The sequence below is a fragment of the Takifugu rubripes genome, chromosome 10, assembly GCF_901000725.2.
Source record: "Takifugu rubripes chromosome 10, fTakRub1.2, whole genome shotgun sequence".
Lineage (NCBI taxonomy): Eukaryota > Metazoa > Chordata > Actinopteri > Tetraodontiformes > Tetraodontidae > Takifugu > Takifugu rubripes.
The window spans coordinates 4516538-4542166 of record NC_042294.1 but is presented as its reverse complement, the minus strand read 5'-3'; the positions used below and the strand labels follow the sequence as shown (position 1 = coordinate 4542166).

General features: G+C 39.9%; 1 protein-coding gene across 3 annotated transcripts in view; it reads right to left on the bottom strand.

The window, feature by feature from the left end:
• Nucleotides 1-22993, bottom strand: part of tpk1 (thiamin pyrophosphokinase 1) — a 41863-nt gene extending 18870 nt beyond the window's left edge. The window contains exons 1-7 of one of the 3 annotated variants that reach the window (XM_011607833.2): nt 22878-22979; nt 22699-22780; nt 21392-21476; nt 18487-18561; nt 12865-12934; nt 5104-5176; nt 3650-3745 (exon numbers count right to left, since the gene is read on the bottom strand). In XM_011607833.2, the coding sequence (XP_011606135.1) occupies nt 3650-3745; nt 5104-5176; nt 12865-12934; nt 18487-18561; nt 21392-21434 (357 nt within the window). In that variant the 5' untranslated portion in view covers nt 21435-21476; nt 22699-22780; nt 22878-22979. The other 2 variants (XM_003967896.3, XM_029842687.1) reach the window with 2 other exon arrangements.
• Between the last annotated feature and the right edge of the window lie 2636 nt (nt 22994-25629).

Sequence of the window (25629 nt, the reverse complement as noted above, 5' to 3'; positions counted from 1 at the left end):
TAGAGGACCCATAAAAGGAGAAGCAACTTGAGACACAAATGATGGTGAATTGAGTAAGCCGAGTAGGATTTTCTGCAGCTTGTGAACTAAAATTAGGTTCTTTTCCAATTTGAGCCAGCATGTGGTTTGAGTGCAACTTTTAGACCTCTCAGCATTTATACTCTCATGGAGTCCCTGAGCAGTCAAGCACCAGTGCTGACAGCATTTAAACCCAGCAGAGTTAAGAGGGCAGAGGTGCTGTCAGACAGTAGCGACTGACAGACACACTGGGAAGCAAAATAAACCTAATAGCATCAATCAGAAAGAGTGTCACATCAAAAAAAAAGAAGGGTTGAGAACTAACAGCAGTGTTTTTTTAATGGGCAGTGAAATAAGCGAACATACACAACGCAGCAAAGACCCAACACTAATGATGTCAGAAAACATCCAGAACGGTCCCTTTATTATTCCAGCTCATGTGTTTGCAGGTGATGTTTTCCTGGGCGATGGAAATATCCTTTAGGTTTGTGGTTCCAGAAAAAGGGCATTTTGGTGCAGGTCAGAGTTCAAGTGTGGGAGGAAATATGGAGCAAAGGATGCAGGTAAAGGTAAAGCGCTCAAATTATTGGTGATTCTAAATGTCACGTTCCGTCAGGAGTGGCAAAAGAAAAACAGCACTATACAATATGAAAGTATTTTCCAGCAGGAGCAATTGCACATTTAAAAAAATAGCGGTGTGATTCAAGAAGAGCGAGCTAAGGTGGTTAAACATGTCTTCTGGATTGACTTGGGTGGTGTTTCAGCCAGTCTGACCTTGAGGCCAAACAGGATATGCAGGATCTTCCAGGACATGCCAGGATTACCCTCTCCTGTCCAGTTCAGGAATAAAGGGACTTTATAATCATGAAAGAGTGAGTCAGTATGGTTAGGGAGAGGAGGGTTTGGGACTGTTGTCCCCATTGGCCAACAATGGGCCACAATTAAATTTGTTTTTTTGCCACATGAAAACAGATAGCTTACTAAACTGAATAACAACACCAAATCTCCGTCTTGGGGTCACTGTAACATTTGGCTGACACCCCGATACATGCAGGCAACAATACAGTAAACACAAGGGAGATTTTTAAGTTGTCATAGTGATGTCTCTGAAAATACTTATTTTCCACAGTCATGACCTGTAAAGTTTAGATAGTTACTTTTCACAGAGAGCTACATTTATCTGGTACTTCCTACCATTCCAAATCCTTTGTAACTTAACCTTTGGTAGAAAAAGGTTGGTATACCTCCCCTCTTTATACTTAGGTACAACAGGACTTTTTATTAGACCAGGTACCCCTGGAAGCATATATATGTTGCATGTATGTATCTGTTCTTCTTCTCTGCCTCTCTTTTTTTCCTTCCCTCCTGTCCTAGCCCCATTCCTCCTTTACCCAGCTGGCCATCAACAGAAGGGTCCCCCTATATGGGCCTGGTTCTCCTCAAAGTTTATTCCTGATAAAGGGATTTTGTTCTTTCCACTGTTGTTTGTTCAGGGGTCAGGCTTTGGGGTTCTGTAAAGTGCCTAGAGACAACTTTGATTGTAACAGATCCTATATAAATAAAAAGAAGAAGAAGAAAGAAGAAGAAAAGCACCTATCATCAGCCAGAATATAAAGGTCATGGTGGGATCAAGCCGAGCGAGAACAATATCAGGAAAGAATATCAGTCGTAGGAGTGAAAAGTGAGAAAAAGTAAATAAAGTTTAAAGAAAACCAGAAGTAAGGAAACACATTATGTTTGAGCATCCAATGACACACTGTCTCAATCTTACATTTCACATCACTACTTTTTGCGTTTGTCATGCATACCCCGTGTCAGCAAGCAAATTCTCCTTGCTACCCATTTCATATTGCTTACCACATACGAATACGAGCAAACCAAAGAAAATCTAACAAGTGAATGGATAAAATTCACAAAGATCAACACATCTGATCATATTCTTTCTTGATTGGTTATTGGAAGCAGAATGCGAAATGGTGCCTTGACAAGAGCCAACCATTTCACCATAAAAAAAATCCATTTTCTTTTGATGATGAAGAGATAACTGATGTAAAATGCTTGTAAGAGTGCAGTGAGAGATAATCACAGCTAAGTCAAAAAGCACAGAAAAGAAAAGTTTTAAAGAAAGAGCAACACACAAAGAGACATAAACAGGGGCCAGAAATATTACATAAACAATATATCAAACTCCACTGAAAACAGTTTGATCTTGTTATATAGATTTGACGCGAGTAACAAATTTCATAAATCTATGGTACCAATAAAACGCCTATTTGAATTGTTTAAATCAAGGTGTCGGGAGGCAAGCTGTGTGGGAGAAAACATTTAGGGGTTAATATGCTGAATCTAAAACAGGAGCACCGCGCTTGGCAATCACCCTGTTATTATTTAGTCTAAGTGCAAAATTCATTTAAACAGCCTAAGTGGATGGAAATAACTGAAGGTGCAGCTGAAGAGAAAATGACAGGCCTGATATTAAGCCATTAAAAAAGTTCTGCCTTCATATAAACACCTCCTACTCATAAAAGCGTTTACAGGAACCCAAAATTTAGGGGGCAGAGAGTCTTGGTAAAGACACAGAAAAGCGATTATCAGCAACTCTTCTGGAGCATTTAATGTTGATTCCCGGGCTCCTATCTCTCCGAGGCAGACGGATGGACAAACACTCGCCACAACAAACACACAACAGTTCAAACACAGGGTAAATATTAGCCTTAACAATAAAGGCCCAAAAGCTGTGGAGGACAAAAGTATATCTTCCCATAAAGCTAGACACCAAAAACAAACTAAAAATGCACGGCGTAACCCCGCGGTTGTGTTTAGAACGGCGTGGACACCCTTTTTGTGTGAAGTGTTTACGCAGGCATCTTTTTGACGCGGTTTCATCAGCTTAGAGATGTGAAGTGATTTGGACACTTAACGGTGATTGGAGCAACACTCGGCACACGGCATTAATAAAAAGCTTAAAGAGAGAAAGGCTGCAAGCGAAAGATTCACAAATACACTCGGGCAGAAACAGAAACTTTGGGAAAATTCTTGAAAAAAAAACTGGGACAGTGTTTTGTTTTAAACCATGTAAATCCCAATTTGTAAGTATAGATCGATATGTTTCTGTAGAGGTCTTGCGGGAGATGCTGAGGGGGCGTGCATGCTTGTTTCTTGCTGTATGCTGTTTAATATTCACACGCTGATGCATGCTTGCACACCTGCCTGCAGCCAAGCATGGTCTGTTCTTATTGACCTCTTCACAGCTCAGCCCAGGCACCTAAGGAATGAGTGTCTAACCTGAGGGCATAAAACTCACAGAGGCTGAAGAGAGGAAAGTTTTATTTATCTGTTTAATGCAGTGCTAACGTGCTGCTACTCATCTGAATAATAACAGACACTTTCTGCAAAAAACAATTTGCGACAAGAAGTTGCTGCTCCTCGTCCAAGAAATGTCCATCCCAGCATAAAGAGAGGCAAAATAAGCCAAATAATAGATAAAATGAAGTGTTTACTTGTTCTTTACCTTTCAGAAAGGAGGTGTTAGTGCTAGAGCAACACCACATATATAAAACACACCTATTGATATTTTCAAAGATGAAACACAGTTTAACTCTCTTCTGTCTTGTGTGTGCAGTGTTGTTACCTTTAACTGCTGTTTCTTAATTTCCTCCAACAGGATTGTGAGGCATTTAGTGAAATCTGTTTGGTCCTGGTTGGCTGTTTCTATCAGTCTGCATCCCTGTGCAAGAAGAGAAATGGAAACAGAAACACCGGCAATAAATAATCAGATGCGCACACGCGCAGATAAAAGTGAAACAAAAAGCAGGCAGAGATAAGGGATGGGGGACAGAAAGGTAAAGAAAAGCAGAAAGTGATAGATGGATGGAGAGATTAATCAGTGTTTTAGCGCTGTCTGGCTGTCTGCAGGCCGCACTGCTGAATAATGTAGAAGCTCCAGTCAGTGGCCCTAAACCCTAACATCTAGCTAAATAACTCTTTCTCTCTCTTACACACACGCACACACACATGCTCCTCTCACAAGTTCACACAAACTTGTTCACTATGTCGTTTGATCCCATCCATTCACGGCCTCTTCATCCCTGCCTCCCCTTGTCTCTCCGCTCCCTCCCTTGTGGATGCTTTTCTCTTCCTTCCTTTTATGCAGAGTTATTCACGCTTTCTCACAAATCTCACTGGAAACATTTCAAACTTTCCTTTTGTTCTGACGCTAAAACATTACCATAAATGTCATTTCACTCAATAATATTTTTAGGGATCATATACACACACACACACACACACACATACCGTACATACATCATTTGTCTTCATATTTTTTATCCATTGTTAAAGATGAGAAAGGTAATTCATTTTAATTTGTGCTCTTTTTAAAGATTATTCACCTTAACTGATAAATGTAAAATTATCAAACTTCTTTCCTTGTGGCCATTATGATGATCCAGTGAAAATGTTCTCACCACTACAGGTGGGGGAACTCCTGCCACATCTACAGCAAAAAAAATAAATAAACTTTTTGACTTTCATCAGCTCTGGCATTACTTTTACATGACGTGACCTCAACTGTTCGCCTGCAGCACCATTCAAGCTTTTTAAGAACGTTCTTTTAGGACAAGTTCTGGCAGAGTGATGGAACATCTAACTGCTGGTTTTGAAAGAATCGGTGTACAAAACCAGGATAAGATCACCTGGAATCTCTTCATCATTATTCACAAGCACAGCAGAAGAAAACTGGTTTGGACGTTTATAGTGGAGACATAGCAAACGGTTACAGGCTGCGTTTATATATCTTTGACTAAAGCGCTTCACATTCAGTCTGACTCCACATTCATAAACTGGTGGCATCGGCTCACAGGAGTAACTTATTAGGTATAAGGAATAACCAATCATGCACGTTCCTGCAGCGGGGAGGCCTGCAGGGCATCGACCCAATGACAATTGTATGAATGGAGCAGCCACTCTACCACTTCAGCTAAGTTCAAACTTCATTATGTCTGTCTGAAGTCCTTTGGCCTCTATTTCTATGCATTTCTGTGTGTACATCTGCAGTATAGTGTGTGCAAATTGTGTGCCACTCACCTTATCTGAAAAAAAAGCTCTGACCTCAGCTGTAATGGAATCAAAATCTCCACTGATATAGTCGGGGAGGAAGCTGGATAGAAGGACAGAAAGAGAGGATGAGTGACGGCAGAAGAGAGTTCCGATTGGGAGACAGACAGAGGGTGTGAGGCAGAGATAGCAGGGAGGACATCGGGGCATTTGTCAGTTCTCTGATATATGCTGCAAGGGAGAGGACTGACACCACCGGGGGAAGCCGAAAGACATGAGGAGTGACAGGGTGAGTCTTTGTGCTCTTACACACACACACACACACATACACACACGCACGCACGCACACACACACACCCACACACACACACACGTTTCCAACAGTGTTGGTGAAGCACTGAATCTGATAGCAACCATCCTTAAGAAAATCAAAGGTCTAGGCTACAAATATAAAACTTATATCATCAATCATTAATATCGCTAACATTTGTTGTGAGTGATTAAATAGCTGCTCAACTTTTAGTGCTAGAATGTAGCACAACAGATTCTCTAAGGGGTTCAGATTGGGGACATTTTCTGGTGGAAAACAAACATCTGTTTTACTTATGAGCCGCAGTGCATTTGTCTTACAAAAAGAAGCCCAAAATAAACAAACTAGTAATACATTATTGATAAATTATATAATCAAATTAAAGGCAATATGCATGTAATACCACAAATAATTAAAACTGATATTTGGTTTATCAAAAAAATGAATTGGCTGCTTAAACTAAAGATTCATTGGTATTCATAAAATTAAAAAGCTTTAGAACCTTTTTACTCCGGAGTCCACTGTATGTGCCCAGTATTTATAAAAAGCAATTACAGATTTGAAAAAATAATATAAAAATTCCAATCTAAAGGGCTGACATTTGATTCAGCCAGCTGTAGGCTTCCCTGTAGCTTTCCACTCGTGTAAACACCCACTGAACAAATCGATGATAACAAGTAGTTAGTCATTCAGAATATTAGCAATCTGTCATCAACAATAACCTAGGTACAACACAATGTTAATAAAGGTAATTAAGAAGATTACAACTGCACATCTAGGCTTTTCTGAATATAAATTTCACAATGCCTTTCACTCAACCAGAAAAAAACACACTTTGTTTTGAGGCAACATGCACTGCCAGGCTTTAGGAATTAACGTGGCCCACCGGAGCCATCGCTGGAAAGACCGCAAATGTGCCAGCATCTACCGGGTAGAACATTTTTATTAGAGCAAAGACAGGCAGCACTTTGTTTATTCTGTGCAAAGAGCAAGACCAAGCAGGGATGCCGTTGCCACTATCTGGAAGCACTAAGATGCCTTACATTACGATTTCATGGTTGGACGGATGGTATATTTGTTTGTTCGCGTGCGTGTGTGTGCATGTGTGCTTGGCCGTTCCCCAGCAAGAGCCAATAGCAATGTTCTGCTTGGTTGAAGTAACAGATACTGGGGGATTATCCCTACCCTTCCTTCCCACTGTTCCCATTTATGCCAACAAGATACAGCAGGACAAATAAGGACACACCAGCGGTCATCTGTGGTACAAAGCAATTCGACTTTCCTAGTCTGCACAAATTCACCTCCATTTCCGTAAAAGCACTTTTTTGCTTCTTTAAACAACAGCCACCCACAACTGCATCTCACTTTAGAAATAGCCTTCATGAGACAGATGGGATGAGACGTGACATTGGGCCTGATCAGACTCACACATCCCTCCGTGACCCGTGCGCATGACTCCATCAACTGACAACGGCTGGTCAGGGTGGGATTTGAAATTCCAAACTCGTGTCTGTGAGCGTAAATGCTGTTTGTGTGTCCATGCATTGTGTGCTTGGCACTCTTCGCGTCCACATTAATATTAACTGACACTTTAATTTGGATGGGAAATAGAGCATTTTACCACCAGTCTGACTGAGTATTGGGTGGTACGGCTGGCGGTGTGACCTTTGCCTGTGTTTGTGTTTGGCTATCAGCCTGCACATGGGTCCCTCTCCTCTTCACCCACTTTTTCCTCCTTCCAGGGCTGCTTCCTTCGTTAGATTCCCATCCAGTCTCGTTTGTGCTCTCCAATACTTGAATTAAAAGAAGCTCCCTCCATCTCCCTCATTTATTAGACCACCAAAACATGTTTTCTTGTGGACTATATTCCAGTTCTATTAAATCCTAATGCCATCCTTCCATATGACTACTTAATCACAACTAAATGTTGCTTTGTGTGTGGTTCCTTCTTCCATTATCTCCTTCATCACAGCATGATAAGCAGTCTTCTTCTTTCTCTCTTCTCTTCATCGGCTGAGTAGATGTGTCACTGATTATTCCCTCTCGTCCTTTCATTCTCCCAATCAGAGAGGATCCATGGAGTTGGATGAAGAAATTTTCCCAGATGAGAACAGCAATGACCAAAGTGCATAAACAAGTAATAGCAAATGCTTTGACACAGTCGGCAGTCTGGCTCATATTAAAAATGATGTGAACTGTAGGCAAAAACTAGCTGTCAAAAAAAGCTACCAGACGCAGACGACCAGAGATTAAAAAATGTTTTGGGCATTACTGTTAAGAAGAATTACTAATTGCCATCTTTTGATGTAAGTGTTCTAAATTTAAAGTAAAAAGGGATAGATGAATTTCCCATCTTCCCTCAAAAGGAGCTGGTTCTGATTACATTTTCAAGGTGCCGCCTGTGATGGTGTATGGCTCTTGTTTTAATGTGGCTGAAGCATATTAACAGCAATCATGATGGTTGGAGTATGACTTTGACTCTTTTTTGATTTATTTACATTCTTCTCCTTAGTCTCAGATCAAGATGTGTGCTGTTTTATATTATTTGCTTTATTTTCTTCTGAAAAAGATGGCTGGTTCTTTTAAATTTGGAGTCAAAAGATAATTTTGACCTTGGAGCATGAATCATCAGACGTTCTAAAAAAGCCAGGGCAGGAATTTCCAATGGGTATGGCAGCCACAGCAATATATTATTTTAAAAGTTGTGCTCTGCGGCCTTGCACTGTGAATGGCTAAAATCTGTGACCTGTAAAAGAATGCCTGACAAGGGTTATGTACTGTTTGTGACCAATAGAAAAAGAATTTAGTAACTCACCAAGAGGTCTGCCAATATTTTATAAATGTCTCATGGCTAAAATAATAAAAGCAGTTATTAGCTATTATGTAAAAAACAAGACCTTTCGTTAAACACATCGTTACATTTTGGTAGATGTTGTAGCATATTTATTTGTGAACAGCTGGTCTACAGTGGGCCTTAAATTAATGAATGCAAATTAATGGTAGCAATATTTAAAAAAAATAAAATGAAAACAATACTAACACAATCACCAATACTTACAAGATCAGATCAGATCAACATTGGCGCTAGTCAAATATATTTTCCTTTACTGATTAATAAGTATGAATCACTCACTTGTGGTTTGTTGGTTAACACAGAACTACATCCTTAATGCTTTATTTTATCAGGTGATACTTTGAATGAGCTAAACAGGGTACAGTGATCCTCAGTCAACAATTTGGTCAGCCCTGAAGGTGTCAAACACCCTTGTTAGTGCACTATATAGGAAGCAGGGAGTGACTTTGGACACGGCACATGTCAACTTACGCGGCTCTCTCAGAAAAACAATCTTCTCCTTCAACACGAACTTTTGTCAAGCAAATAAAAAGTAATACTGTCAGAGGGAGATATTGATATGCCACTAAGCATTAAAAAAATAAGTAGTCGAGCTGCTGACACCTTCATTTGCTGAAGCTGACAGCATTATCAGTGACACCCCAAAATGCATACACAATGCTGACTACTGCTCCTAAAATCCCTTCCACACATGCACAAGCTCTAACACCTCCTCCTGCTGGAGTAATTCCACACAGACATCCGTGCTAGGCTGGAGATTTTATACACTCTGCTTCTGAGCAATTATCGCCTCCCACATTCAACGTTCCCATTCCTCTTCATCCATCTCTTGGCTTCCTATTCTCACAGAGGATTTGATGAGACGCAGGAATTATACACAACACAATTTTGTTTAGAAGGGGAGAAAATATGGGATTACTTTTAGAAGAATGCCAGAAGGTCTGAGCAGCCAAGTCAAACAAAGCTAAATAATACTTTAGCAAAGGTGAGAGTACTTTCTTTATGAATGACTGGTCAGTTAGACAGTGAAGGTCTAAAATGAGCTGAAAATCAGATAAACATTAAAGTAAAAGCAGGTTATTCACCCAACATCGATTTGAGGGATTGATACTTAAATCTTAGTTTCACTGTGCATGAGCTGCAAAGGAAGCAAACGAAGGTATTTAAGAGTCCACCTCAATGTCCATATCAACACATCCACATCTCTCTTCAGTTTAGACAGAACATTATGTAGCACTGTTCTTTGTAATCGTAGCAGGTCATCCATCGACTGAGTTCATGTGCCAGTGAGAGGCAACAGAAGCTCTAGAACATTTATTATTTTGTAATGGAAACACACAATGGCAGTAAGTACATATCACCTCAAATATATATCATTATGTCATATGTACAAAAAAGTTCCTCGTACAGCGAAATTCTTACATTGCTGCCCACGAGAAATGCCAGAACAAACGTTAAAAAAAAGTAGTATAAAAATAGTACAAAAAATATTGCAAAAAGAAATAGTCCAGAAATACTTTGGTTACAGCAATTGAAATACAATAAAACAAAGTACAAACTGTGCATGAATAAACATGTAGTATATACAAATAATAGTAATGTGCAAGTGCAGTGCAGATATGTGCAAATGTGCAACAGAGGAATGTGTGTAAATCTATTGTGTGAGGTAGTCTGTGGTTGTAGGTCCTGTCAACTGTTCAGGAGTCTGATGGCAGTTGGATAGTGAGAGTTCTTCAGCCTGGAATTCCTGCATTTCACACTTCTGTACCTCTGGCCTGAGGGCAGAAATGTGAACAGTCCGTGCTGGGGGTGGGTGGGGTCCTTCAAGATGGAGGCAGCACTACTGGGGGCTCGGCGGTGGTAGATGCTCTGCAGGGAGGGCAGCGGAGTCCTGGTGAGCTTCTCCACTCAGTCTTCACCACTTTCTGCGGGCATTTGTTACTGAGGATTTCCTGCGACATGCCAAACTTCCTCAGCCTCCTCATGAAGTACAGCCACTGTTGAGCCCTCCTGTCCAGCTGTGTGTTGTTACATGTCCAGTAAAGGTCCTCACTGATGTGGACGCCCAGGTTATTGAAGCTGCTCACCCTCTCCACTTCAAGCTCCCGGATGACTAGTGGCCAATGAAGTCTCCTCTCCTTCCTCATGTCCCCTATCATCTCCTTCATCTTGTCTGTGTTGAGGGTGAGGTTGTTGTCCTCGCACCATGACACCAAACTGGCCACCTCCCTTCTATAGGCCGCCTCGTCCCCGTCAGTCACCCCGTCCCTATCACTGCGGTGTCGTCCGTGAACTTTAGGATGATGTTGTCCTTGTCGGAGGTGACACAGGGTGTAGAGGATGGGGCTGAGGACACATCCCTGAGGGGTGCCAATGTTTGTGGTGATGCTGGTTGAAGTCCTATTTCGTGACAGACTGGGGCCTGCCAGTCAGAAAGTCCAGGAGCCAGTCATAGAGGGTAGGGTGCAGACCAAGTATGGACAGTTTGTGGGTGAGTTTGTGAGGGACCGTGTTCAAGGCAGAGCTGTAGTCGATAAAGAATATCCTGATGTAAGAATCTTTATTTTCCAGATGGAGGAGGGAATAGTGGAGGGCAGCAGCGACAGCATCTGAGGTGGACCTGTTGGGCCAGTAGGCATACTGCAGGAGGTCCAGGGTGTCCGGTATGCTGCTCTGAATGTGGGTCAGCACCACTCTCTTGAAACAAATCATAATGATTGGAGTGAGTGCTACTGGCCTGTAGTCATTCATGCAGGTGGGTGGACTCTTCTTGGGGAGGGGGACGATGGTTGTGGTTTTGAAGCAGAGTGGAACAATGCTCAGGCTAAAGGAAAGGTTGAAGATGGAGGTGAGAACATCAGCCAGCTCGTTGGCACATGCTCTGAGGGCCCGCTCAGGGATGTTATCTGGTCCAGCTGCCTTGCGGGGGTTGGTCTTCCTCAGGGCCCTGTGTACTTGGTCTGATGATACGGTTGGTGAGGGGGGGGGGGGGTGTCCCAGTGTGTATATGTCGCCTCTCTGTGTGCTTAAGGTCTCGAAGTGTGCTTAAGGTTTCGAAGTGGGTGTAAAAGGTATTGAGGTTGTCCGTTAGGCTGTTGTTGGGGCTGATGGTGCTGGTGGTGGTCCTGTAGTCTGTGATGTGCTACCTACCTTGCCACATCCGCCCAGAGTCAGCAGTGCTGTATCAAAACAGTAGCTGTTCACCAAAACTTTGTCATCATTTGCATGTTCAAAATCTCAACACCATCTGCAACTCATTTTTCAGTTGATGCTGCAAATAAACACACAAAATTTGCATCTGTTTGCCTTTTTTTTTTGAAAGCTTATGTAATGAAGTAAACCACAAGCAAAAATTATGATTGTTCTAGAAAAAATAATGAAACTGTACTCCATTACACCACTGTGTTTGAAATCAACCCTGAACTGACCACAGGTCGGCTGTAACCTTAACATCTCTAAATCTCCTTGAATGAAGTTTATTTAATGGGGGTGGGTTGATTTAGGAGTGAAAAGTGTAGAAGATGCCCACTAACACACAACACTGCTGATGTTTTTTATTCTTTTTTTAAACCTCTAATCTTCCCCCCTTTATTTGAATGAGCACTCGAGTACTGTCTCTGTTGCCGGCACTCATAAAAACCAGCCTTTGATTGATTACTGGCATCTCACTCTTTATCCCTCCTCTTCCTCCCTGTAGCTCATTAGTTACTGTAATGTTAGGTTAAGTACATTTTAACTTCATGGTGATTGATTTATATACTACAACCCATAAACATTCTGCTTTTCTCCCATCATCATCATCCTTCATTTTTTTTATCCATTGCTCTGGGTTTTATAAATAACTTTTGAGGCAAGTGGTGCTGTTTTCGAGACCTTTGTTAAGAGGCTTCTGGCTGTCAGCTGCTTGGGGGTGTGTGTGTGTGGGGGGGGGGGTATCAGCTGTGTCAAACAGACAGAAATGACGCATCTGATTCACATATATTATTTAACTATGTATATCATTACTCTGATCTGTCTGAAAAAAATCATATACACATCGTGTACAAAACATGTGCATGTAAAAATTATTAGAAAAATATACTATTATTATAATAATACTAGACGAAGGTTAAGCCAATGGTAAAAAAAACAAAAAAAACACTGAAATAAGACAAGGAATCAGAGCAAAAACAAGAAGTGGAGGAGGGAGAGGAAGAAGAAGAGGAGGAAGAAGAAGAAAAAAAAAGGAGGAGAAGAAGTAGTATCTATTTTCATGGTAAGAAAGGGTAAATGGCTCTCAAAATGAATGTTCACCCTTGAGATATCTACAACGTTGGACAGCTGTGATGGCAACAGTGAGACACGGACATTCACGCGTCACATTCACAACCTAACACAACTTGCTCACGCTCTGGGTGCGAATGTGAAAGCTTTGACACTTCAGGGATGCACCGAAGCCAGATCCTTATAGCACAGGTCCATTTGACACACACATTGAAAACACACAGCAGGAAGCGCACAGACGAGAAAGCTTATTCATAAAATTTCATTTTTCCCTCAGACACTGACAATACAGTGGTGCTTCTGTAGAAAATACACAACATGGAACTGGAGGATAAGTGGGCCACATTAGCTGTCACAGACTGACCTGTCTCTGTCTCCAGCAGTTATGCTGTAAAGATGATTGGCAGCTCCATCAGCACATGCCTTCAAAATGGCTGCAGAGAGACAAACACAGTGAAGGTTTTCATTACTGGTGCAACTACATGTGAGTAGTAATCACCAAAAGTTACTTTTCTATCTTCAACAAACGCAGAGTTACTTAAGTGCACCACTTCAGTGATAGGTGCCAAGACTAAAGGGTGCATTCAGAACCTGATGTCATTCAAAATTCTGTTTTTACATCCAGGAAGCCTTTCCTTTGCGAGAGCAGAATGTATTATTTGACACTGAATGCAATACTGCAGTGATGAATAATTAAACGTGACCTGTCATTCACAAGTGCAAAAAGGAATGTCTAATAAGGTTGAGTGTGCTGTTTGCAGTGAATATGTGCATGTGTTTTGTGTTTGCCCAAGTGCACTTTTCAAAATTTCTTCTACTGTGCCAAGATTCTTCTTCTGACTTATCTTAAGAGACATGCGGCATAATCTCAGTGAATCTTTTTATCTTTACGTCTGTCAGATGGTCCTACAAAACAGCATGTGTGAACACAGCACTGTGGATTAAGAAATGCATTTACATCGCTTCTAAATGATGAATTGAGGAATTGTCCAAATTCATAATTTTAGACAAACAAACCGACTGCCAGAGAAAATATAATAAAAATATCACAATAACCCTTTGAAAATGACACAAGACTAACTTTCTTTTCTGATTTCAAGATCATAAAATGGAGCTATTTGCTTTCTTTGAAATAAGACTCAAGGTTCACTTAATCAGATGCAAAGTATTTGCTAATGCATGTATTTCTGAGCACATTCTTTTCCATCTCCAGTTTCACACTGTCTGTTTTTCCTGTTTCAAACTGCTACAATGCAAACAAGACAAGAACTTCAAAGAATAATGTGAAGTTTTTGTACTACTTTGCTTAAAAATGTCCGAAGTCTTCAAAAAAGGAGTGAGTGGTCATGAGTCCAGTGTTTTCTGATCCAAGGTCTGTCATCCACTGCATGCGTGCATGTGAACATGTGGCTTTTTTAACATCACAATCTGGAAAAGATTGTAGATTGAGCAGGAGTAAATCACAAATAGAGTCTAATTTTAGCATCTCGAGGCCATTTGGGGCAATTTTCTTGGAACATGTTACAAATGCTACCAGAATTAACTATGAAATATCCATAAAACTAATGTAAAAAAAAAAAATCACTGTAGCCTTTGGCGTTGATGGTGGCCACAGTGTGTCTTTAAGGGGATTATTTTAAATTAGATACATGAAGCACACCCTTAAGGATGAAGTGATTGCATTTAAAGATCAAAGGTCAAGGTTAAAGTGGTTATTACACCGATACCAATACAGTCTGGCATATCTATAGCTTTGCCAATCTTGCAAAGGTACCAATGATAATTAAAATGTTTATCATTTTAAAAAGTAATATATTCTTTATATTTTGTATATTAGTAATTGTTGCTTCACAGTAATAAGGCTCCAGTATGGAACCCCCAAAGTTTGCATGTTTTGTTGTCTGAGTGGACTCTTTTCAGGTCCTCCCACAGTCCAAGGAAATGCATTTGGATATCAGGATGTTCGCCAACGCTAGCTCTGAATGGTTGTTTCTTCTATATGTATATATAGCCTAGGGTGTCCCCCACCTCTCAACCAGAGCACCTCCAAAGCTGTTTGATGTCAAAAGTTCATTTTAACACGTCTTATCCCTCCATGATACCCAAACACAAGAAAAGACACTCACAATAAAATGTTGCTGGTAGATACAGATAAATGAAGATTTGTCTTTGCCACAATTGAACAGGTCGTTCTTCAGCAGACAGAATCCAAAAGTGTTTATGCAGACGTAATAAGAAACTCGAGGTTGCTCTTTTATTCATAACCTCCACCAACTGTTATCATTGTTTCCTGTTAAGGAACGACTGGAACGTACGGCTCATTATCTCTGACAGAGTTCAAGGGCTGAGAAGATTTTAAGATAAGGTCTCAGAGAAGGAGGAAAACTCCAGCTGTCAGTCATTTACTTGTACAGGCCTCTACACTCACAACACATAGTTGAGTGTTTGAGGGTCAGGTTCTAACCGAATTTATTGCTGTCAGTCATTCACTCAGCTCATTTTGCTTTACGTTAAAACAAACAAAAAAAGTAAAAAGTGAAGCCCTCCAAGTTAAGTTCTATAGGCATCTTCAACTCAATAAGTGACATATAGATTTCTAAAGCTTCTCCATAGCAACAACACCCTTTAACACACACACACACACACACACACACACTCAAGTGTTGATTTCTGCTCCTCACTGCAGTTCCTTCACGTTCAGAAATGGACGGTTGACAGTGATGTGATGAGAGTTTTATGGGGGCAGTAGAAGCAGTCAGAGAACATGACCTTGTAAATTATCCAGCCATAATAATCCCTCCCTGCAGGCTTCAATACCTGCTCTTCCCTGTCACTCCGTGCTGTGCGATCGGCACGCTGCTTGGGAGATAATACACCTTCCCACAATAATGAACCTGTCATTTCAGCCTTCACCTTTTTAATCGTCCATTTCACTGGTGATGTTCTGGCAGGAAGAGTACATGTTCATTTTCATGCTTAAAACTCCATGCTTGCACATGTAGCTCTGGGCTAAAGTCCATAGTGGGCAATTATTGATGAGGTTAGTGGTGGGATGCCAGTCAGGTTGGGGCACACAGTCACAGAGTTTTAAAATGACTATTATCCTTATGTGGATGTCCTCCTACCCTCGCTTGCTATCAGTCACAATCTGCCACCGTGTCTGCACAGCCACCTTTGATATCTTCCTTCAAATTGAATTGATTTCCAGCACAAAGGTCTCATTTTCTTTCTCTCCAGCTCCACCGCGTTTCTACCAATGCCCTGTCCTTCTCTTTTGATATTCTGGATCATCCAATGCCACCGCATCTTCTCTTTTCCCCTCACTGACAGATTTAAAAACATGAACTTTTTACCTTTTTGAACACTATAATTGATCCTTGCCAATAGGTCTGAACTAAAATGCAGAAGTGCTGGAGGTTTGCACGAGCACATTTTCCCACTACCCCGATCTGAATCAAGAAACCTGATAATTGTATACCATGCAGTGTTCACAAAACTCTGCATCTCTGTAGCTAGCTGCTTAACACCATGACAGATGAAACAAACCCTGTTGTTGTCTCATCAAGCAAACCTTCACTGATTACATTATTGATCTGCTTCCTTGTAAGAGAGAGATCTGTAAGTGAATGATTGAGGGGCAGACTTACTAGATGAGCAGGTGGAAGACTAACACACTTGATGAGGGAAATGGTGTCTAAGTGAGATAAGCAGCCTGATCCAATTTCACAGCATCGCTCTGTGCACCTGTAAACGAGATCCCCTTTGATCAGCACTGCTCTCTTCTCACATTCAACCCGCCTTTGCTCCCAGCTGCTCTACCTCAGCCTCAGGTAGAGAAGGGGGCCCAGGGGGCAGCACATCAGAGGACCTGAGAGTCCACAAGTGCACAAAGGGGCAGATGTCTCTGTAAGGACGGGGACCTCGATAGGCGGCCTCCAGGCAAACAACTATCTAGGGAGTAAAGCTCGCCTCCAACATAATACAATCAAAGATCAGTTATTCACCCAAAACATCATTAAAAGTACACAAAATATCCAGTCAGGAATGGTAATTTGTTAGAATCATTTTGGCATCATACAGGGGCATATCTCAGATCTGACATTGTGTGAAAAACCATTCAAGAATGGTGTGAAACCACCTTAATTCCTAGTTGCAAAACTTGTTGTGCCGGACCAACTGGTCTGCTCATCTCACAGCAGCTGCATTTCATGCAAGTTTTTGGTCCTGTTTTGATCGGGATGACCTTGTGTTACATCATGCATGTTTTAAGTTATAATTGACTGATTCTGTCACAGCACGGATTTCAATTACAACAACTACAATCATTTACATCACTGAACATTAGTTACATTTATCAGTATGTCAATAGTTTAAAATACATATAAGAAAAAAATTACATGTAAGAAATAAAATTACATATAAGAAATAAAAAAAGGACTGTATTCATAAAAGTGATGGAGACTTCTCTCTGAATGCTACAACCTTGAACTTTGAGGCAGACAAGAGCGTTGATGTTGGCCACAGCCTCACAGTGAAAACATACCCAGGGACACAATCTGCAGTTTGCCTTTCACCCCAAAACCAGACAAGTTCAGCACAAAATGATTCTTTTGTGTATGTCAGCTCTTTGTATCATCCGACAATTCAGCACTAGAGGCTTTAGAGTACGTCTACCTTGGCAACATGGAAGCGTAACTTCTTTCTGTAACAACAACGCTACTCAAACATTTCTTCTTTGAGCTGGCCTTTGACTGTAACACTGTTTCTAAGTACATTAATTATTTAATAGACTACAAAAATGCTGTCTTGAGCCAGTATACAGCATCTGATGGGGCATCAGCTGAGAGAATTGCCATGTAAAATACTGTGTTTTTTAAATTGAATTATTGTTTGATACTGACTGAAAAGACAGTCAGGTTTAAAAGCTCTTTGCATATGCATCACAGCCAAGAGGCACAACCACAATGCATCAGCATATCTCATAAGAAACAACTCTGGAATCTGGAGCTCAACTTTGCTTCGCAGGCTTTGTTTTCTACTCTCCACCAAATACCATTTTGAATTTGTCTTTTTCTGTTAGAAAATTTAAGTTGGTATGAAGGATCCATTTTAATCCTTGGAATTCCTGTCTGTCGAGACTGGGCAAGAATAGCTTTTATCTGTTCCAAACTATGGTGAACACTGTAACCTGCAAGTTGGCATTGTAAAGGTGAAAAAGCACTATTCCTTCTATTATCAGTTTTATTATGCAACTCATCTAAAGCACTTTTGCTGCATCACTACACTGGGTGTTATCTTCACTTTATTACGAGTCATCGGAATATAATCACATGCCAATTTTTCCCTGGTATCATAATTTCAAGCTTAGTGAAAGTTATCTGAACTATCATTTAAATTTTACTGGGCTCTACTGGAAACCACTACGTCCGCGTAATCAAGACATCTGTGAACTCTGCATTTTAATATGATTATGAATGATGCAATGTAAATGATATAATCGTTTTTTATAATATAATTTAATCTATAATAAAAATATATTAGGTAGCAAGATTATATAAGACTGTTTGGTGGCTTTGACCTTTGCAAATCCACATTCTACCTTTCCCTGTCAGCATTTGTACCAAATTTAAATAAATGTCCTTAATTATGTCCTGAAAACTGCAATTACATTTATTTTATATGTACAAACCGACCCATGGACAGCTCAAAAGTGTCAGTGTCAGTAGCTGCACCTATTTTTTTTGTCTGGAGGCATAAAAATGATGTCAACTTTAACCTCATTAAACTTCATCTCAAGGAAAATGTGTGCCAGAAGAAAGAGGAGAGCAGTTTGTATGACATTAATTATTTTTTTTATTTTTTTAAAGAGCACTAAAAGAAGCTAAAGAGATGGATAAGAAAGAGACAAAAGGGGAACCTTCAGTATGAGCTGAGTGCGAACCACTGAGAGGATAACTTTGGTAGGCTTGTGTGAGATATACTTCACCTTTACGCCAGAGGATGTTGAGGTAGTTCTTGTCCAGTGGTTGGTTCAGAATGATCAGACAGATCTTGTTTGTCCCTTTACAAACACAGTGGAAGGACAGTTATCAGACAATTATAAAAGGTACAGGGGGCAACAATTAATTTCATTTAATAAGATCATTAAATCCCATAATACAGTAAAGGGGTATTATCAAAGTTATAAAATAGCACAAATCTGTTAACTGCCTTTTTGCAAATTTTTGCTAAGTTCAGTAAGGACCCAAGACTGTAACTGGACTTTATTTTCAAAAGTTTCAAGTACAACTGCATTTGCCACCCAAACTCTGATTATTTCTTTTTTCCTAAATGATTGTGAAGCACCAACTCAAAAATCCATTTTCCTCCCTCAGATCCCCATTTACTGTGCTTTTATCTTTGCATATGTTCTGCTGCTAATGTAGATCCCATGACTAACACTTTAGAATACAATCAGTAGGAGATGAAAAGGAATACATTGCATATGCAGATAAATGAAAAAAACAGTGCTGCTAAGAAACTTTAATGGCCCAAAATGGTGAAGCATAACCTCCCTCCCCTTTACAGAACACCATTATGTGCTCATTTAGCTGTCAAGAGGTTTATTCTGGGCTCTGGTTTTTCTTTCGGAGTTGGCATGTTCTCATGGTGCATGGAGTGGGTTTTCTCCAAGGGCACAGGCCAAAGACACACACATTAGGTTGATTGAAACTCTAAAAAAACCCTAGACGTGAGTATGGGCACCAGGAACAAACAGCAGGCAAGAAGAGAGGGATGGATAAAAGGTTAAAAAGTGATTTCTTTTGTGAAATGAAAATGGCACACTTTGGCATGGCTGATGAAAAAAAATGAGAAAGGGGTGAAAAATGCTATTTGGATTTGGTGTCAGCATTTGATGTTTAAATTACACATTAATGGAAGGTCAATTCCAAAAAAAGAACAGTCAACTCCAGCAGTGTATCGTTTAAAAAAAATAAAATAAAAGCAGAAAAACACCAAAGAAGGGAGATAAGAAAGGAGGACAAGAGAAAGAATAGGTGAGGAGGAGCACGGAGAATGGGCGGAGGATTTGTCAGTCTCGTCACTTAATTGGCCGTAGATGGAGCGAGAGCGAAAGAAGAACTCAGCCAACTGTGACTTACCACATAACAACCCCCCCCCCCCCCCCCAGGAGTACAAATACTCACCACTTTTTACACAAACAAGGGGAGGAGCATGGTCTTTTCTGCCCCCCCTCAAAGAAATGTCACCTTGAGATTTTTTTTAAGAGTCAGACAGCATAAATACCACCAAGGCACACATACAGAGGCACAGAGACATAAGCCCGCTCATTGATATTCCAAAAATAGACATTTCTAATTCAACTAGAGAAATTTAGAAAGCCAGTCTTGCACACTGGAGATGTTAAAATGCAGACCTTCCAGCCTGTTTTGTATTCACAGTGTGCACATTTTCTGCAAGAGATTAAATTAAAGAAGCCGTAGAAATAAACTGCAAATATATCCGAGTGTCTCACTGTAGCTTTGATAGCAAGTGACAGATTTATCGCAAAATTGTATGTATGGGAGGAGCTGCGCCCTGCGATCTGCCCTGCTTGGGAACTATTATTATTTGTAAACTTAGAGAAATCTGGAGAATAAATCTCAGATTTTTCCAGGGAGAAGACGGCAGAGTTGAGCACACAAAACATATCTAAGCAAACATTTGCTCCTACAGCAACTTCAAAACTGCTGATAGCATCTGATCAGTGAGTGTCTCTTGACGGATGTTGGCCTTTGTGCACTATTGATTTTTGGGGCCCATACGAGCATAGGAAATCAGCACCGTTACCGAGCTTCCGTTTCCACGCAAATCATGCACACGCACTGAGAAATGTCAAGTGGCCGCCAAGCATACAGTACGCCCAGCACGGTACATGGGCACAAATGCAGCTATTTGAGTTTAACAAGCAGGCTGATGCTTCATTGGAGAAGAGCCGCAAGGACCGCAAAGCGAAATGAAAACTACCTCAACGTAAGCAACGCAATCATGCACACCCGTGTTTTACAAGGTCACGCGGTGGCAAAAATCAATTGTTTCCAGTCAATTTCTAGCAAAATGATGCAAGACAATTGCTGGATTCTTGAAAGTGTAAATACACCTCAAAATCACTTTCAACACATTTTAGTCTAGGCCGTGTCAAAATCCAACATTTAATTTGGATTCATTGATTTTTCTGTTTTGCTGACCTTACAGGGTAAAAATAGAACGGAGCCCAGAGAAGGAGGTAAGGACATGGGACAAAATGTCCTCCCCACATTAACACGCCACCAGGGAGGGCACATAAACCTCGACCTGAGTGGCCACAGGCAGCTATAACAAATTTACACATCACACTGTTGAGGACATCAACCAGAATGGAAAGCCTTTGGGGAAATAGAAAGATTTTCAAGCCAAATGTCAGATTGAGGCAGGTTTTCTAGCGTCCCTGTTTGGATGAGTGAAAAGAGGAAATCATTGAAAATAAGAAATGGGCTTAAAAGGGATAATCAAAAACTTTTTCAAATACTATTATCCCCCCACTGCACATTGTAAATATACAAGAAAATACAACATATATCAAGCCATATCTCCATTAGGATTAATTATGGTTGGTATTTAACAAAAAAGGCACAGAAGCATATTTCATACATAGATACATGGAAGTGCCCGTGGTTAGCTTTTCAGTTTCAGCTCTCTAAGGATATTTGTGTGTCAGAGAGTGGAGAGACACAGAGAAAAAGGAAGACAGGGACGTAAGGAAGTGCGTGTTTTGATTAAACGCACACCTCTCTGTTTCAGTTGGGAGTATAAGCTTTCACTGTATGAAAGATTGCATATGTGTAAAGAAAATGAAATGAATAAGCAGGTACCTGAGGGCATCAGACAGTCCAGAGGGGTCAACTCTTCATCCATGACAATGGTCCACCAGAAATCTGCTCTTAATCAGTTCAGCCACTGTGGGGAAACGGGTATTCGATGTGTTAAAGAAAAACTATTACTACTGTTAACCCATGACACCACAGTAGTAGTATCAAGTGGTAAAGTAGCAGAAAAGAGGCTTAAAAAAAATGAGTAATTTTGTTACTTTGAATATTGTAGTTTTCTTTTTGGTAAATAATTATCTGCATATGGAAGTAGGCTTTTATGCATTACAAAACACAAAAGATTTACAGACACATCTACGTATTGGGGAATTAAAGGAGTATCTAAAGATAAAAGAAACCTGTAAAATCATTCAAATGTGATATAAAAATATATACCATGAAAATGAGCAAATCATTTGAAAATTAACAATGTAGGCATATTTTTGTAACACGATGGGCTATTTTGTGTTATTTCATGTTCATACAGATTATTTAATAATAGAAACAGTTCTTGTAAACTTACACAAACAGAGATATATGGGTCAAATGGATGAATGGTTAAGAAACGTTAAAGTATAATGAAGGGCAAGAGTAAATTATTAATAACAACCACATGAAATAAACTGGATGCCCAAAGCATTAATGACACATTCTTTTCTCTTCTGAGGTTCATCTAAATGTTTCACACGTTGACGTGTGGAGATTATTGTGCAAAAATATATTGTGTGCTAAATCACTGCTTAATAAATTGGGGTTTTTTTAACAAATAATTTGGGATATTTTAAAATCTGATAAAACTTCAAGACCTTTCTTACATATATTTTTAATGATGCTACACGTGTTTAATCTGGACTGAAACTAACTGTGGCAATCTAGGATTCTAGATTATGGAAGACCTCAACCGGAAAATGCTGCCATTTTATTATGCAGTTCCGTTACTTCATATGCTGTTCATCTCCAGGAAGTGCCACTTTGTTATGCTTACAACAGAAATGATATGAACGAAGTGAGGTCTCTAATCACACACACAACCTCGCTTATGGTGTCAAGGTAACTTCAAACAGTAGTTAAATAGATCAGTAATTATAACTTAATCAATAAGCCAGTAACACAGAGAGTTGCCAAACTGCAACAAATAACATTTATAACGGATAAAAAAACACTAACTTGAATTTACAGACACACTGTTACAAAGCATGCTGGGAAATCCTTACATTGACCCTCCCCAACACGCTACACAACCTTTAATGTCCAGGTACAGGCTGACCCGGTTACCATAACGACACTAACGATGCTTAATTTAAAGCGTTCACCATATTTCGGAAACGGACACCGACGATGTTCCCGATAACTGTTCCCGGTACTGCGGTCCAGTAAAGCAGACCACTGCCGGCTCTAGGTACGACAGTAACACATCCACACGCAACATGTCGGACTGGTTGTCTTTTTACAAATTAGAAAAACTTACGTTTTGAAAACATTCAAAACTTACCGAATTGAGGACCTTCCGCCTTCGGAACCGGAAAGAATCAAGGAGAGCGAAAGGAGCGGCCACTCAGGAGGGTCGAGAAGAGTGAATATGTTATGGGGACATCTAGAGGCTAAAGAGGTTTTTTTTTTTTTTTTTTTTTTTTTTTTACAGCATAATTGGCCTCAAGCGTTAATATTTAGCCCCAAGATCGGTTCTTAATTAATTTAAAAGAAGTGCAACTAAAAAAATGGAATAGAATTAAAATGTCATGTAATAAAATAAAAAAAGGAGCACAGCTTAATTTTAGACAGCTTCTATCCCAGCTGCTGACAGACTGACGACCACTGGAACATGTTTTGTCATCATCTGTCAACTTAGTTTAGTCACAAAAAATTACTGTCTCATGATTATGTGTGTTGGTTAAATATGGTTACACTTAGGTAAAAGTCCATATTTTCACTTTCACGTCAAATAAATCAGAAACCAAAGAAATTAGTCAATGTTCAACGAGCCAATCCCAGATCTAACTGGCTTTAAATACTATACCACTTCTGAAAATACTGGAAATTTTACAGATTTTACAGTAATTGGGAACAACAGACCAAAAATTATCACAAATATTATACATTAGCATTTATAACCTTTATAATTGAATTTTCCCCCCTACATCTCTGTAAAAACCTTGGCATTGGGAAAATAATGAATAGGAATTGTTATATGATTAATAATAATTCTTAAATGGGAATAAACATCAAAGGCCAAATGGAATGCCACTCATAGCACTAAATTCCAAAATTCTTAATGTCCCCACAACCAGTAATTTGGGTTTATTTAAACAGCAAACAATCTTTCATAAACATATTCAAGTAAAATGCTTGCAAACATCTATAGTGAGGACACAAAGTAAATTTTTCTCAAGGTGAATCCACTGGAGGCTCGTTAAAGCAAACCTTCTCTCATCAATCAGCACTTTTCTGTCAGAGACTGTAATTACATGCATACAGATGCAAAAAACACACACACACACGCACACACTATGGTGTGAGGAAAATCATTTCTGATTGGAGAATGCAGTATAAACACACTTATGAATACACTTTTGAATAAATTCCACTTCTCCCTAAAACCATTTAAAACAACTTTTGTGTGTCTGTCCATAGTTAATACTCACTTCTTTTCATGCTCTTTCAAAAAAAAATATTATTTGCTTTTCTTTCACTTTCTAAAGATAATTTTTGTCAGGGTGCTGAAGAAAACAAAAGCCGTCCAGCTCACTGATATTAAATTACCTTAAATTGATGATGACACAACAAAATGCAGACTAATGCAGATAGACTAGGCTGTATTAAATATAAATCATTGACAGAGCAATAGAAAAGAGACAGGCAACAATCCCCAAAACAATGCACATAAGTATTATCAGGGAAATTAGAAACGGTCACGCAAACACTGAAAATATCAAGGAATCACACAAATACAAACTCCACATTGGTGTGAATCAAAATGTGACTCAAAGGGAGCAATTTTGAAAATAAAACTGAAAACGTGTTTTCAATCGGAACGTTGAGAAAAAAAGGAAAAAACTGAGACTGTAAATCTTTCTATTCTCCTCAGTCAACTAAGCATAATGGGGAAACTGCTACTGGTAAGTGTGTGCGTGTATGTGTGTGTGTGTGTGTCCATGTGTGTGTGGATGGATGTATTGGTAGTACAAGTGCATTTAAACACCACTTGAACTACTACTACTACTACTACGACTATGACTGCTACTATTGCCACTACTATTACATTATGGATGGATGGATGGATGGACAGACGAACAAACGGACGGACGGATGGATGGATGGATGGACGGACGGATAGATGAATGGATGGATGAATGGATTGATAATGGACTGAATTTCACAATTTGGTAGCCTCCTCACTGCCTTATGTTTCTAAAAAATAAAGCACAATATCATAAATTCAGTTGTGCTAAAAACACCAACACCAACTTCACAGCTCATCTACAGATGTATGTATTTATAAATGTCTACGGCTCGTTACTGTGCTGGAGCCTAACAAAAATACATATTTTATTAAATTCAGCCCTCCTAATGAAGGTCATGAGGGTGTTGCTGGAGTCCCTAGTGTTACCAGTCAGAGGCAGTGGTACATCCTGGGCAGCTCTCCAGCCTCCAGTCACAACAAGGGGCAACTCAAAATCTCCAGCATATACTTTTGACCTGTGGGACGAAACTCATGTACATAGAGAAAACCCATTCTGTTCAGCAGAATGAGCCCAGAAGCTACAAGGCTAGCTGCTGCACCATTGTGTTGTCTCCCTGTCTCATGAATTCTGTCCCACCCTACTGTTCAATCTATCCCAATCAACATAAATAGACAGCGGAGCTGTAATAAATGCACTCCAGAACAGCTCCTGCCACTTGAAACAAATGTAAAACTTTCAGAGAAGCAAGTCTCGCGCAGCCATTTATTTGCAGCCGCTCTTTCTAGTGTGCAGGGTAATAATAGAAGTGCATCAAAGTCTCTTGCCAATTGCTTTTTAATTATCTTTTTGTTGAACATTTAGGTGGGTCTCTAGGTTGGCTATCTATTGTGTGCAGCTAATTAGCAGCAGGCACGTGTGAACCTGAGAGGAATGCTGCCAATTTCTCTCCTTGAAAACGTGCAATGTAACCCCAAGTAATAAACAAAATGATATGGTTATAGACTTCAACAGAGCCATGGTCATTCAATTCTCAAAATACCACCAGCTTACAAGGAGAGCTAT